Consider the following 14,866-nt stretch of genomic DNA (forward strand, 5'->3'; position numbering starts at 1 on the left):
AGTTCTAATCCCGACTCCTCTCGTCTGCTGGGTGGCCTGGGGCAAGTCACTTCACTTCTCTGGGCCTTAGTTACTGCATCTGTAAAATGGAAACTAAGACTGTGAGCCCTGTGTGGGACATGGACTGTGTCCAACCTGATTAGCTTGTCTTTACCCTAGCTCTTAATACAGTGTCTGGCACATAGTAAACACTTAACAAATACCATTATTTAAAAAAAAAATAGATCCCATATTATATCCATTCTGAAAATTAGAGGGCTGTAGCCCAAATTTCCTGGGCTATTTGAAAATGAGCAGGCTCTTTGAAAATGAGCAGGCCATTTGGAATTCACTCATGAGGAACAGCGTGTTGGAAATAAATGAAATATGAAGGTAGCCGAGAGATACTGCACTCCATAACCGGCACTAGAAAAACCCTGCTCACAGAGACGGTGCCCGCTTTCCAGGTCAAATTTGGCCAGTAGAGAGACAGTGCCAGTGGGGGCAGCAAATCTCCTGTGGGGCCAGGGGAATTCTGCCACCCTTCCTGAGGACAGAGACCTCGGGCTGCCTGAGGGAAAGCTAGTCACGGTCTGCTTCCGTCCGTCGGCCAGGGATCAGGGCTCAGCTCTGAGCTGCGTCCAGAGAGAACTGCCCCGAGATCAGCTGCCTGCTGCCCTTTCATCTGGTTTCCCGTCTCAGGCTTCGGTGTCTGGTTGCGAGGCCCCGGGACGCTCAGTTTCATTGAAGAATATCTTTTCCTTTCTGTCTTCCCGTGGGTGCAGGCCATTTACGTGGATGATGGCGTCTCCTCGTTCGTCCAGATCCGAGGTTCGGTTCCGCTATTTTGGGAGCAGCCAGGACTCCAGGTAGGTGATATTTGGTGACTTCAACACTCTCTCTTCATGACGTATTTTCGTATTTTCCTCTTGGCCGGTGTTAAGTAACCTTACTCAAAATTGTCCCTGAGGATTGCTATAAAATATTTTTTTTCCTTGGTGCCAAACTATGTGTCAGACTATGATGTGTGGGGTGAAAACTGTCTCATTCATCCCCATTTCTCTATATCGACTAGAAAGGGATGTATTTTCTCTCAAGGTTTGTGGATGCAGGCTTCCTTTATATACAGTTCAGAAGATTATTGATGTGCTTTCTATGCAATGCAGGCAAGTGGAGTTGGGTAATCCAGGGCAGAGATGAGTTTAGAGTTATTGGGTTATTCAGAGTATGAATGGCAAGCCATTGCTCTTATTAGGTATAACTGGAGTCCAGACTGATGAAGCTTCTGATAAGGAAAGAGTAAGTTCATGTGGATACAGAGCTACAGTGTAATAGGTCGTAGGTTTTAGGGGTAGGCAGGACCCTGGTCATTGACTCATTTGAGATTTATACTGAGCCTTCCTAAAAATACACCCTGTCATCTGAAGCAGGGCAAAAGGCCAATCCCAGTGACATTCTCCATTCTCTTCATGTCATAGCGTGATTGGAGTGTGATTGAGAGTTTTCGCTTGATGAAATGACACAAACTTATTCTTTAGGTTCCCCTGGGTAAGCTCCCTAGTTTGGGATCCTTTGAGAATAAGGTGGGCCCACCTTCCCTTAGACATATGGTCACATTCAAAGACTCGTTGGACGAATGGAAAGTTTTTGTTACTGTCAGTATACATTGGGTCTCCCATTACAACAGTGGCTGAAAATGCCCAGGTTGTGAGATCTGATCAGCCTAGGGGGATGGGCCTGTGTCGAGTCTGGGGTTCGATTCCTGCCCTGCCATTTGTGCATTGAGGAAACATAATACTGCCTACACTTGTGCTCTTCTACCTTCTCTTATGGAGGCTAGCAGAACCCACGTCAGTGGGCCTTTGAGTTCTGTTGATAAATGGTTTGGTTTATCCTACTGCGCTTCATAAAAGTACCAGAAAACCACATGCTACTCAATATGAAAGGCAACTTCTAGAGAATTCTCTAATCCAGAAGAAAGGGCAGATCCTTTTGAGGAGCTCCTGGAAGACTGAAAAGAGTTGATGTTCAAGCCCCAATTTTTTCCCTGCAGTTTTAGATGTCGTGTTAAAACCTACATCTTGGATGGGATGGGATGGGAGTGAGAAGGCAGAGGAATGAATTTCTTATGGAAATTGTAACCTGGACTTCACTAGTCTACATCAAAGCCGACGATACTTCCCTCCCTAAATGTCAGGTGGTGTTTTTCTTTTTGGGACCCTACTGGCAAGGAGATTAGCTTGTCTCCACTGCCACCATCCTTAAAACATTGCACATTTGAAGGGACAAGAGCAATTTTTTCAGAGGAAACAGAACTTGTTCTTCAAGGTGCCTGAAGAGGAACATTTTCCATTTTGAAAGCAGACCCTTAATAACCTTTTCCTAAGGTTTCTAACCTGAAAGTGTCTTTTTTTCCTACACTCGAATTTTTCTTGACCCCACTTTATTCAGCTCCATAAAGCAGTCCCAGTTTTCTGGTCCATGCATTCCTGTTTAAGGCTAGAATCTAAGCCCTTTTTTCCCCAGGGGGTTGTTTGGGCTCAACTCTCTACTATGCGGGATAACTGCATGCAACTGCATTTAGGAACTGTACATTTATTAAACATTCAGTGGCACATTATATCCATGGCAGTAGCCATGGGCCTTTGGTGACTTAATTCGCTGTGGAAGCTGGAGAGTAATGTCACTAATTCTGAATTCATTTTGGTGAGCAGAGTTACAGGGTATTTTTACTCGTAACTGGCTACAAACCATCTTTGTTCTGGTTTGTGCAGCTTTTTTTTAGATGTCATGGTATCATTCTCTGAAGGTTAATCAATCATATTTATTGAGTGCTTACTGGGTGCAGAGCACTGTACTAAGCACGTGGGAGAGGATAATAGAACAATATAACAGAATTGGTAGACACGCTTCCTGCCTGCAACACTACCACCTACCATTTAGGCAGTGAAGTATTGTTGGCTTTGATGCAGCCTAGTGAAGTGCAGGTCACAATTTCCACCAGAAATTCATCGTCATTCCTCTTCCCTCTCACTCTCAACCCAGGGATCCAGATCCATACCACTTCACCCAGGATGGGTCCAGAATGGGCACTGTGTTGAAACCTCCATCTTGAATGGGACAGGATGACTTTCTTTAGGCCAGATGCAAGGCTGAACTCTGGGATAGTAACACTTTTAAGATATCCTTAGGCAAGCAGAGTAGCAAGGGATATTGAGTTAGTTCACTGGTGAGTTAACTAAGCTATTGATGTGACAGGTGAGATGATATGGCTCTGATGTATAAAATGGCAGCAGTCTTACAGAAAATTGCCCATACTTTGAATTAAATATTCATATCTGGCTAGGGTTATATTTAATACATTATGCATTTCAGGCCTTGGCAGCGAGGTCTGAAATCTTGAAGAGTAAAATAGATTAGTGTAAAGAAGAAGATTTGTAGAAGAGGATATGGGTAGTTTTATGTCTCATATTTGTGCAAAAGACAGTAATAATTGTTAAGCATGAAGTGCTAAGCACTGTGCTATGTGCTGGGGGTAGATATAAGATCATTAGGTCAGGCCCAGTCCTTATCCTTCAAGGGGCTCATTGTCTAAGGGAGAAGAGATAGTGAATCCCCACTGTACAGATAAGGAAACTGAGACATAGAGAAGTTGTGACTCACCCAAAGTCACAGAGCAGACAAGTGGAGGAGGCTGGATTAGAACCCAGGGCCTCTGACACCTTGGCCAATCCTCTTTCCATTAGGTAGATCATTTCTACCTCATCATTTCTAAACTCCAAAATTCCCTGAAATTGTCCAGAGACTTTTGGGATCTGTCAGTGGAGTTTGTGGTAAGGTCAGTCCACTATGGGCAGGAAACTGGGGGGCTTTCCCTGCTTCCCTCAGCAATTTTACAATCTGATGTTTTACAGTAAATGAATCAGGCATGTGTCATGGCGTGGTTTGTCTTTTCAGGTTTCCAGTAAATGAGTACAACGAAACAGGTGGCAGTTGGCTGTTTATAGACACTTAGTCATATTTTATATCAATCAATGATATTTACTGAATGCTTAGTGAGGGCAGAGCACTGAACTCAGCCCCTGGGTGTTTGTAGACACCATTACTTCCCATGAGGTACGTAGATGTAACAAGGAGTTTATATTCCTGGAAAGAGCTAATTATTCCTAAAATATGACATGTTCCTTCAAGTGGTTTGGCTTCTGGCTTGGCATGGTAGGTGACCACGTGTTTCAGATTGATATTGACCAATCAATCAATGATATGTATTGAGCACTTACAGTGTGCAGAGGATTGTACTAAGTGCTTGGGAGAATACAATAGAGTTGGTAGAAACATTCCCTGCCCACAGGGAGTTTACAGTTTAAAGGGGGAGAAAGTCATCAATATGAATAAATTATTAATCTGTACATAAGTGCAGTGGGGCTGAGGATGGGGTGAATAGAGGGTGCAAATCCACTGGTAAGGGTGATGCAGAAGGAGAGGGAGTAGAGGAAATGAGGGCTTAGTTGGGGAAGGCCTCTTGGAGGAGATATGATTTTAATAAGACTTTGGAGGTGGGGAGAGAGGTGGTCTGCACATGTGAAGGGGGAAGGACTTCCAGCCACAGGAAGGATGTGGGTGAGGGTCCGGTAGGGAGATACACAAGATCGAGGAACAGTGAGTAGGTTGACATTAGAGGAGTGAAGTGAGTGTGCTGGGATGTAGTAGGAAATCAGAGAGGAAAAATGGGAGGGGGTAAGGTGATTGAGTGTTTTAAAGTCTATGGTGAGGGGTTTCTGTTTGATGCCAAGATCAATCGTATTTACTGTGCGCTTACTATGTGCAGAGCACTGTAGTTAGCACTTGGGTGAGTACAACAGAATTAGCAGACACGTCCCCTGCCCATCACAAGTATACAGTTTAGATGGGTGGGCAACTACTGGAGTTTCTTGACCACACTTTCAAACCACTTTCAGGTATAGTGCACCAATCACATCCATGGGCAGAATTTTGCCTTGAAGTTTTTTTAGGCTGAATTTTGTTGGTTGCTAGTGGAAGAAGATTTCCTGATAATGGTAATCAATGTAGTTCCTAAATCTTTATTAACAAAGCTCTTGATTTCCTTTTTTAAAAAATATCCCTGTGTGGGTCGTGGGGGCAGGCCGGGCAGGGAGTGGGTCTGGTGGTGGCCGTGGTGTTTATTTGTTAAGTGTTTTTCCTTGCCCTCGCCCTTGCTGTAGAGTTCTTCTGGGGCCTCATTGCCTGTGCCAGGGGTGCTCTCCCCATGTCCATGAACTCCATAAATGTTGCTGAATTTGTGCTCCTTTCAAGAAGGCCAGTGCTGCATAGGATTCATTCATTCATTCAATAATATTTATTGAGCGCTTACTATGTGCAGAGCACTGTACTAAGCGCTTGGAATGAACAAGTTGGCAGCGGATAGAGACAGTCCCTGCGGTTTGATGGGCTTACGGTCTAATCGGGGGAGGCAGACAGACAAGAACAATGGCAATAAATACAGTCAAGGGGAAGAAGATCTCGTAAAAACAATGGCAACTAAATAGAATCAAGGCGATGTACATTTCATTAACAAAATAAATAGGGTAATGAAAATATATACAGTTGAGCAGACGAGTACAGTGCTGAGGGGATGGCAAGGGAGAGGGGGAGGAACAGAGGGAAATGGGGGGAAAAGAGGGTTAAGCTGCAGAGAGGTGAAGGGGGGTGGTAGAGGGAATAGAGGGAGAAGAGGAGCTCAGTCTGGGAAGCCCTCTTGGAGGAGGTGAGTTTTAAGTAGGGTTTTGAAGAGGGGAAGAGAATCAGTTTGGCGGAAGTGAGGAGGGAGGGCGTTCCAGGACCACGGGAGGACGTGGCCCAGGGGTCGACAGCGGGATAGGCGAGACCGAGGGACGGTGAGGAGGTGGGCGGCAGAGGAGTGGAGCGTGCGGGGTGGGCAGTAGAAAGAGAGAAAGGAGAGGTAGGAATTGTGTTGTGTGCAGATTCATACAGAACATTTGTGTGGTGGCTGTAAGATATCTCCTCGTTGATGGACGCCCTGAAAATACCTTCTTTAGCCTTCCTCTTTTTGTCTCTCTTTCAGGTTGGCTCACATCATTTGAAACTCAGCAGAGGTCTGGAGGCAAATGCCCCTGCTTTTGACAGGTAGGACTCTTATAAAGCCCGAGGGTGGCATAATCTCTGGCTTCTTTACTCAGGCACACTGGGATTCAAGGGATATGGCACCCTCGACTCCAGATTTACCCCTGGATCTCTCAGAGAACCTTGGTCATGTCACTGAACATCTCTTCGCCTCAGTTCCTGAGGGTGCAAATGAAGCACAGTATTCTCCTTCTCCCCCTCCCCAGGGCATACCTTGTAGGTGATCCATTGAACCATATTGAAAATTTGACTTAGACATTTTAAAAAGTAAAGAGCAGTAGGTGGTACCTCAGTCACTGCCAAACTACATTCTGTCCCAAATGGCACTGACCTGAAATTTCAGAGATTCTAAGATGGAGTACCTGCCACATGGAATTCTCCCTTAGTTACTATACACATTAAATACTTTTTAAAAGCCATAAGTATGGAGGAGAAATTCACTCCTAATCAAAAGCCAAGGCTGTTTAAGGAAGGGACTTGCTTTTGAAACCTGAAAAGAATACTTACCAATAATTAAAAAGACCCAATAATTAAGGTAATGGTTAAGCACCCCTACTGTTCTAAGCACTGGAATAGATCCAAGATAATCAGGTCATACATAGTCCCGGTCCCACATGGGGCTCATAGTCTGAAAGAGGGAGAACAGGTATTATATTTCCATTGTTACAGATGATGAAACAGAGACACTGAGAGGTTAAGTGACTTTCCCAAGGTCACACAGCAAGCAGATGTCATCAGCCTTTCGTGTTTTGGACGTGTGTGTGTGTGTGTGTGTGTGTGTGTGTGTAGCTGGGAAATTGATTGACATCCCTTTACCTAACGTAACAGAATTGACATTTTTCAGACCCCAAGGCTGATTGAAAACTTCAGCTAAATTCCTGGATAAAATTTGGCTGGACCCAGGAACAGTAACCGGATTTGCTGCCACTATTAAGACCTCTTCTTTTACGATGACTGGTAATGGAAAAGTTCAAGGTTACTGGAAAAGTGTATTTCAAATACCTGTTTTACCTGATTTGATTGTAAATGCCATTTGCTTTACTAAAGCAATTTATTAGCTGACTTTTCCCATTTCTAATCTCGGCCTTTGTACCGGTGTGGAGAAATATTGGAAGGTATGGGAATGAGGTGAGTAGAGGACACTCAGTGAAATGAATCACAGTAATGACTGATTTTTCCATCCTAGGGGAAAACTCAAAGCTTTCTTTGGGGGTTTAAAACACCACACTTACAACATGAACAAAGTAATCATTTAAGAGAAAATGGGTACTTAATTCAGAGTGTCATAAGTCACATTATCACAATTTTGAGGTGAATGGTGCTGTCCATTGTGTCTTCATTTTTGGTCTAGAATGCTTTGGGTCAGACAAAGGACAAGCTGTCACCAAACTATGGCAGGTGTTCCTAACTCTTTGGTGTGACACGAGCTCGAGAATGGAATGTGAAGTCTTTTGGACATCTTTATTGCAAGGGTAGTTCAGAAGACTGTTTGTGGAAAGTCTTCATGCACACGGACCTTTTTTAGTCATTATCATTTTAATTTATTTTGGTAATCTCTTGATGCCCAAAAGTCTGATGTTTAAGTTTAGTGTATTTATTACTTGTGTGACTTTTGCTCTGGGCCTACCTTTCTTGCGTTAGATTTGAGGAAGTTTTCTTTGAGTAAGGCACAGAATGGTCTGTAGTGGCCATTTGAACTTTCTAGAGAAAATGTCAATCTTTGCCTTATTTCAGTGGGATTTCTCAAGAGAACTTGTTAGAGGAGTTTGAGACAGTCGGCAGGCTCAGGCTTACGGGAGTACTAAGCCATATGCCTTTCTTCTGCTTAGTCCAGAAGCCTGTCTCATCCCTCTCCATAACACTGTGACTACCCAGGCATCTTTTAGGCAGAGAACAGACTGTTCTATTGGCCGTTAAAGGCTCCAGGAGCTCCAGATATGGTCTTGTGCTACAGAGACTCTTTAGACCCGAAATTGGCAATGTGTGGCCTCAGAAAACTTCCAAAGCTCAGGCGGACAAGTGACTTCACTTCTCTGTCCCTCTGTTCCTTAATCTGTAAAATGGAGATTAAGACTATGAGCCCCATGTGGGACGTGGACTGTGTCCAACCTGATTAGCTTGTATGTACCCCAGTGCTTGTTCAGTGCCTGGCACATAGTAAGCATTTAACAAATACCATAAACAACAACCACAAATGCTATTTAAAAAACATAAAACAAGGTGGGCAACTATAAAAAGCGGGTGAGCAGATGAATATGGCAGAGGAAATAGCTGAATCTTGCGATGAGCAGTCTTCTGGGGACTCATGCGTTCTCCAGGTCCTTGGTTTTGAAATTGAGGGCCTCTTGGAAAACATGTGGAACAGCAACAGAAACCAAGGATCCAGCTCTGAACCTGATCGTGAACAACACTATTCACAATTTATCTTAACTTGGATCGTTTGCCCCTTATTGGGTCCTGGCTACCTGTTCTTTGAACTCAGTCAAATCCCAGAATATCTGTTACTGATCTAAGAAGGGAGCGTCTGCCACTATCATTTAAATGTTACTTTTTTTTAAGGGAATTGTTCATCTAGTGCTAGATGATGCTAAAATGGGGTGGGCAGATAACATGTTGGAAGGTGAGTAAAAAGTCCAAGTGTTCTTGATAAAAAGGACTGTTCAAAAAGCAGGAGGAAATTCAATAGGATTGTTAAAGAATTCAAGTTTCAGCTAGGCTCAAGTTGAGCACAAAAAACATTCCATATAGCATAACCCACCAAAGCTTAATACTCTGTCCTTATTTAAAAAGCCAATGTGTAGTAGAATGTATTAATAGGACCTTAGGACCCAAGAACTGAGAAGCAATCCTTCTGGTAAAATAATAATTGTGGTATTGGTTAAACACTTAGCATGTGCCAACCACTCTGGAGTAGATTCAGTATATGAAGATCAGAAATAGTCTCCTTGCCACATGGGGCTCACAGTCTAAGTAGGAAGGAGAACTGATGTTAAACCCCATTTTATAGATGAAGCAACTGAGGCACAGAGAAATGAAGTAACTCTCACAAGGTCACATAGTAAAGAGACAGAGCTGGGATTAGAACCCAGGTCCTCTGACACCCAGGCCTGGGTTCTTTCCACTAGACCATGATGCTTCTGTTCTTCAGGATATCAGCAGTGGTATTTATTGCACACCTTCTTTGTGCAGAGCACTGTACTAGGCCCTTGGGGAACACACAAAAGAAGATGCGATCTGTGCCCTTGGAGGTTTCGGTCTTCAGAGACCCACACATTTTTGCCAGTGTTTTGTTCACCTTGGTGGAAGAGAATAGAGAGGTCAAAAAGATGACAAAACTGATGAAAGGAATGGAAAATGGGCCTTTGGAGGAAAGCATAAAAGAATTGGGGTGGTAGCCAGGAGAAATAGGGATGACTCAAAATCAGTCTTCAAGTCAGTTAAGGATTTCTAGGTGTTTGTGGCCAAGGAGTCTCCCATCCTGCTAGGACTGAGCAGGTTAAAAAGGATTGAGGTGGCAGTGGAGAATTGTGGCCTAGTGGAAAGAGCACAGGTCTGGAAGTTAGGACCTGGATTCTAATTCTAGCTCTGCCACCTACCTGCTGTGTAACTTTGGACAAGTCAGATAACTTCTCTGGGCCTCAGTTTCCTCATCTGCAAAATGAGGATTCCATACCCATTTCCCTCCTGCTTAGACTGGGAGCCCCATATGAGACCTAATTAGCTTATATCTACTCCAGCACTTAATACAGTGCTTGGCACATTCATTCAGTTGTATTTATGGAGCTCTTACTGTCTGCAGAGCACTGTACTAAGTTCTTGGGAAAATACAGTACAGCAATAAACAGTGACATTCCCTGCCCACAACGAGCTTACAGTCCTGGGGGCGGGGGGTAAGCACTTGACAAGTACTATGATCATTATGATGATGATTATTTTTAATCATCATTATAATAAAAATGGAAAATAGGGAATAATTTTCTTACTGCCATGGTTATAAAAACCATGTCTGGGATCCCTAATGAGACTGCCAAGTTTCAATCCTTGGGGATTTCTAAGGAAAGAATAAACAACCCTGTTTCCTGGTTAGTTGGTCCCCTGCCTGAAAGAATTGGGGGTGAAACAGATGACCTCCATGATTCCTTCCAGGTTAGTGATAATAGGAAATATCACCTCTTGGGGCCACATTGCTGCTCCATTTTAAAATTATTTGGACTAAATCCCTGGTGACTAGACATGTTCTCTAAACATCCAGTGGAAAGTTTTAATAGAAAACCTCTTAAGTTCCTTTAACTTTGTGAGAAGCAGCTTGGTCTAGTGGAAAAATCGGGGCCTGGAAGCGAGGGGATTTGGGCTCTAATCATGGTTTTGCCACTTTTCCGTTGCGGGACCTTGGCCAAGTCACTTAAATTCTTTGTCTATTAGTTTCCTCACCTGTAAAATGGGGATTAAATACCTGTTCCCCCTTCTATTCAGAGTGGGAGCCTCAGGTGGGACCTGATTATCTTGTATTTACCTCAGTGCTTAGTACAATACTTGGCACATAGTAAGAGCTTAACAAATAGCACAGTTATTATTATTAACTTTGTCCTATAGAAAAGTGCACCTACCCAGTAAGCTAACTTTCAATTAGTGCCTTAGACTTTGGAGAATGAGCGTGGTTTCTTCTCGCTGTCTGCCAAGTAATGGAAAGTGCAGACGACAAACTGCACTAGTGCTGAAAATTGTGGTAACCAATGCTATTTTTACTGATTTCATAGTGTTGTTGAAACAAGCCAGGTAAAATAGAAATGTGAGCATAGAATGTTTAAGGCTTGAGTAAAATAAAATTCAGAGCAGATATCATTCCTTTTTCTGGATTCCTCAATTTCATTTACCCTCTTGTGAAATGGAATAAACCCCAATAAGTTCCCCCCCCCCCCCCCCCGGGGAAGTAGTGTGGTCTAGTGGGAAGAGCACAGGACTGGGAGTTGGGAGATCTGGGTTCTAGTCCTAGCTCCTCCACTTGCCTATTGGGAGGGCAACTTTGGGCAAGTCACTTTAATTTCTCAGTGCCTCACTTTCTATTGAGTTTAATAGTCACAAATACACTGGTTTGATCATTGAGGGCAACCTGCCTGGTGCACATAGCCACTTGTCTGTGGTATGACCTTGGGCAAGTCAATTAATTTCTCTGTGCCAGTGACCTCATTCGTAAAATGGGGATTCAGACTGTGAGCCCCATGTTAGGACATAGACTGTGTCCCTCCTGATCACCATGTATCTACCCCAGCGCTTAGTACAGTGCCTGATACATAGTAAGCGCTTACAAATAGTATTTTTAAAACCCCAGAAAACCCCTTCGGCTCAGGTAAGCCAAGCATCATCAAGTAAAGGATAAGAAGAGGCGTTGAACTCCTATCTGCCTACCCTGGGGCTTTGGGGATGGCCTGGGCCCTGAATCGCTTGGGCAGAAGAATTCTAACTAAGAGGAATGATGAAATGTGCTCATGCCCCTCCCCCATGGGCAGCCTTCTAGTATTTCCATTGGCTACATGGCATCATGTGCTGCTGCTGTTTCAGGCACATGATGCTTCTGAAAGAGCAGTATGGAAAGCAAGTGATCGTTAACCTGTTGGGAAGCAGAGGAGGAGAGGAGGTGCTCAACAGAGCCTTCAAGGTAAAACCTTTATTCTGTCGTCACTGCTGGCTTCAGTCCTCCACTTCTGCTTCTCCAAACTGCGGGGGTGGGAGGGTGGAGGGGTTCTCAATACAGGAGGTGGTTTCATTTCTCCATTTTTTCAGGTGGATTGCAACCCTAGAATAAGAAAAACCTTAGCTGGGCTGGCTTCTTATTGCTAATTCCCAAGGAATCTTTTTTTCCTCAAATTTGACCACCAGTTTCAGCTCTGAAGTTTTCCTTGAGCTCAGAGAAGCCCAGGGAGCTCTTTTATGGTATGGAAATGCTTGTGATCTGTCCACTGATTAGCCGAGTGGGTGACCCTGCAAGCTCATGTGGCAGAACATTGTTAACCAAAGGTGTGGGGTGATGTAGTATGGCCTAGAGGATAGAGCACAGGCCTGGGAGTCAGAAGGACCTGAGTTCTAATCCCAGCTCCTCCTCTTGTCGGCTGCATGACCCTGGGCAAGTCACTTCCCTTCTTTGAGCCTCAGTCACCTCATCTATAAAATGGGGGTTAATTCCATGAGCCCCGTGCGGGACAGGTACTCTGGTTGCACACAGTCTTACAAAACTTAACACTTACAACAGTGCTTGGAACATAGTAAGTGCTTAACAAGTACCATAATTATTACTATTTTATTGTGGAGCCAATGCACCTCCTCCTCTCCCCACAGCTGGTGAGGGGATCACAGAGTCAGAGGGGAAGGTCCTCAGAACTGTCTCCCCCTAAACATCCTCAGAATTAATATTTCCAGAAAAGGGAAGTAGTGGAACCCTGCCCTCCCCACAGACTCTGGCGTAGTGTGATAGCCAACTTCACTTACCCTCTTCAGTGCCTCTACCCCTCCTCTCCTTTACTATCTTTCATCTTCAGAAGTTTTCAAATGTGGCTTTTACCCTTCCACTCTCTCTGTCCGCTTAGCTAATTGACTATTACAGGTGCCTTGGTTCTGATGGAGGGCAATTAACTCTGGCCTTTATTGTTTCCATTTCCACGCCCAGCAGTTCCTTCTTCCTGAGTGGTCCTCCTCTTCTCCCGAGCCCTCTTTCCCGCTCGAAGCAGATTAAAGACATCCGTCTCCCCCGGCTCCTCTGTCTCCTTCTGAGTAGGCAAGGGGAGAAGACCTTGCTCTGAATCTGGTCTTCTGGGGGGCTTTGTCACAACCAACTATGCTTCCATACAGTAGAACAACTGCATTTGCTCAGGAGTGAGTTGTCATTAATGTGCAACCCTTTGAAATGTTCCATATTAGTGCTGACTAAATCAATCAATCACTGGTATTTATTGAGCAATTACTTTATGCGAGCACTGTTCTAAGCATTTGAGAGAGGCACAAAACAACAGAATCAGCAGACATGTTCCCTGCCTATAATGATTGTACAGTCTAAAGGAAGGTGTAACTTACTATTGTCTGACAACTTCCACGTGCCCTCTGGGCCAAGGATTTTTCAGTTCAAGAAGCCAGCCAGGAGAATGTCAGCCTCATGTGGTTCAGGGACTGTGTCCAACCCATTTAAATTATATCTACCCCACTGCTTAGAACAGTGCTTGGCACATAGTAAGCGCTTAACAAGTGCCATTATTATTATTTTGCCCACCAAAAGCCGAGAAGCGGGTAGCACATTTGCTAAAGTAGATGAAGGAAGTTGGTTGGTTTTTTTAATTCCCCAGAGTTCCAGCTTTTAACTTGACCTTGGTGCCAGCCCAATGTTCCAAGTGCCCACCCTGATTTCTCTGCCAAACCGTGTTCCATCTCGTAACTTGGCAGGGACTCACCAGACCAATAGCTTCTAGCCAGCCTACTCCTTCCTACAGCCTTTTCAGGGACGAGAGCAGCAAACTCAAGCAGGATTTTTGGTGGGGGTGGTTTTAAAACGAAACTCCAGAAACTTCTCCCTTGTGTGATTGGAAGATGAAATTAGAACTGGCATCCCCTAGGCCGTAAGGTCGTTATAGCCAGAGCACGTGTTTACTGATTCTGTTGTTTTGGATGCTCCCAAATGCTTACTACAGTGTTCTGTGCATAGTAAGCACTCAGTAAATACCATGGATTGATTGATCTGGGAGAACCTGATCTTCCTTCTTGCTGGGAATTTCAGGCTGCTCAGGTGAATGTGCAGCTGATGTTTTAGACCTCTGGGATGTGTTGTTCCAGCAGCCATGAGGGGCAGCCATTCCCAGAGGGGCAGCTGTTCCCACTGTACTCCAACGTAACCTAGAGATAGGGAGCAGGGAAGCCGTGCTTCCCTAGAAGCTGCCTTTATCTTGGCTACACCGGGGCATGGATAGGATGTTTGAAGGAGAAGGCAAACAAAGAGAAAGGGGGCTTACTTCTTTCCTTTAGCTGTAGTCCTGGGAGAGAAAGCGCTGAGGTACAGCAACAATGGCAAAGATATTGTAATTGGACAGTGTATTTGTGCATTTGCAACAGTGATCTCCCCCATCAGAGAAGCAATGTGGCTCAGTGGAAAGAGCATGGGCTTTGGAGTCAGAGGTCATGAGTTCGAATCCCAGCTCTTCCACTTCTCCACTGTGTGACTGTGGGCAAGTCACTTCACTTCTCTGTGCCTGTTACCTCATCTATAAAATGGGGATTAAGACTGTGAGCCCCATGTGGGACAACCTGATTCCCCTGTGTCTACCCCAGCGCTTAGAACAGTGCTTTGCACATAGTAAAGCACTTAACAAATACCAACATTATTATTATCCATGGAGACTCTGAAACAAGTGGCTAGAATATGAGCCTGGGAGTCAGAAGGATCTAGGTTCTAATCCCAGCTCCCCAACTTGACTGTGTTGTGTGACCTAGGGCAAGTCACTTCACTTCCTCTTTGCCTCAGTTCCTCACCTGGAAAATGGGGATTGAGGCTGTGAGTCCCATGTGAGACATGGACAGTGTCCAATCTGATACACGATATTGTATCTACCCCAGCACTTAGAACAGTGCCTACCACATAGTAAGTGCTTAACAAATCAATTAGTATTTATTGAGTGCTTACTGTGTCAGTCGTATTTATTGAATGCTTACTGAGTACAGGAAGTGCTTGGGACAGTACAGTATAACAATAAACAGACACATTCCCTGC

The 14,866-nt window shown here is 44.3% G+C and overlaps 1 protein-coding gene across 2 annotated transcripts in view; it reads left to right on the plus strand.

Annotated features, from left to right (window-relative positions):
* SYNJ2 (synaptojanin 2) overlaps positions 1-14,866 on the plus strand; it is an 87,333-nt gene that overhangs the window by 16,825 nt on the left and 55,642 nt on the right. Inside the window, exons 3-5 of one of the 2 annotated variants that reach the window (XM_029057576.2) lie at positions 765-848; positions 6,062-6,123; positions 11,680-11,776. In XM_029057576.2, the coding sequence (XP_028913409.2) occupies positions 765-848; positions 6,062-6,123; positions 11,680-11,776 (243 nt within the window). Of the gene's footprint in view, positions 1-764; positions 849-6,061; positions 6,124-11,679; positions 11,777-14,866 lie in introns of those variants that run through there. The other variant, XM_029057577.1, reaches the window with a different exon arrangement.

Source organism: Ornithorhynchus anatinus, chromosome 2 (genome assembly GCF_004115215.2).
Source record: "Ornithorhynchus anatinus isolate Pmale09 chromosome 2, mOrnAna1.pri.v4, whole genome shotgun sequence".
NCBI classification, from domain to species: Eukaryota; Metazoa; Chordata; class Mammalia; order Monotremata; family Ornithorhynchidae; genus Ornithorhynchus; species Ornithorhynchus anatinus.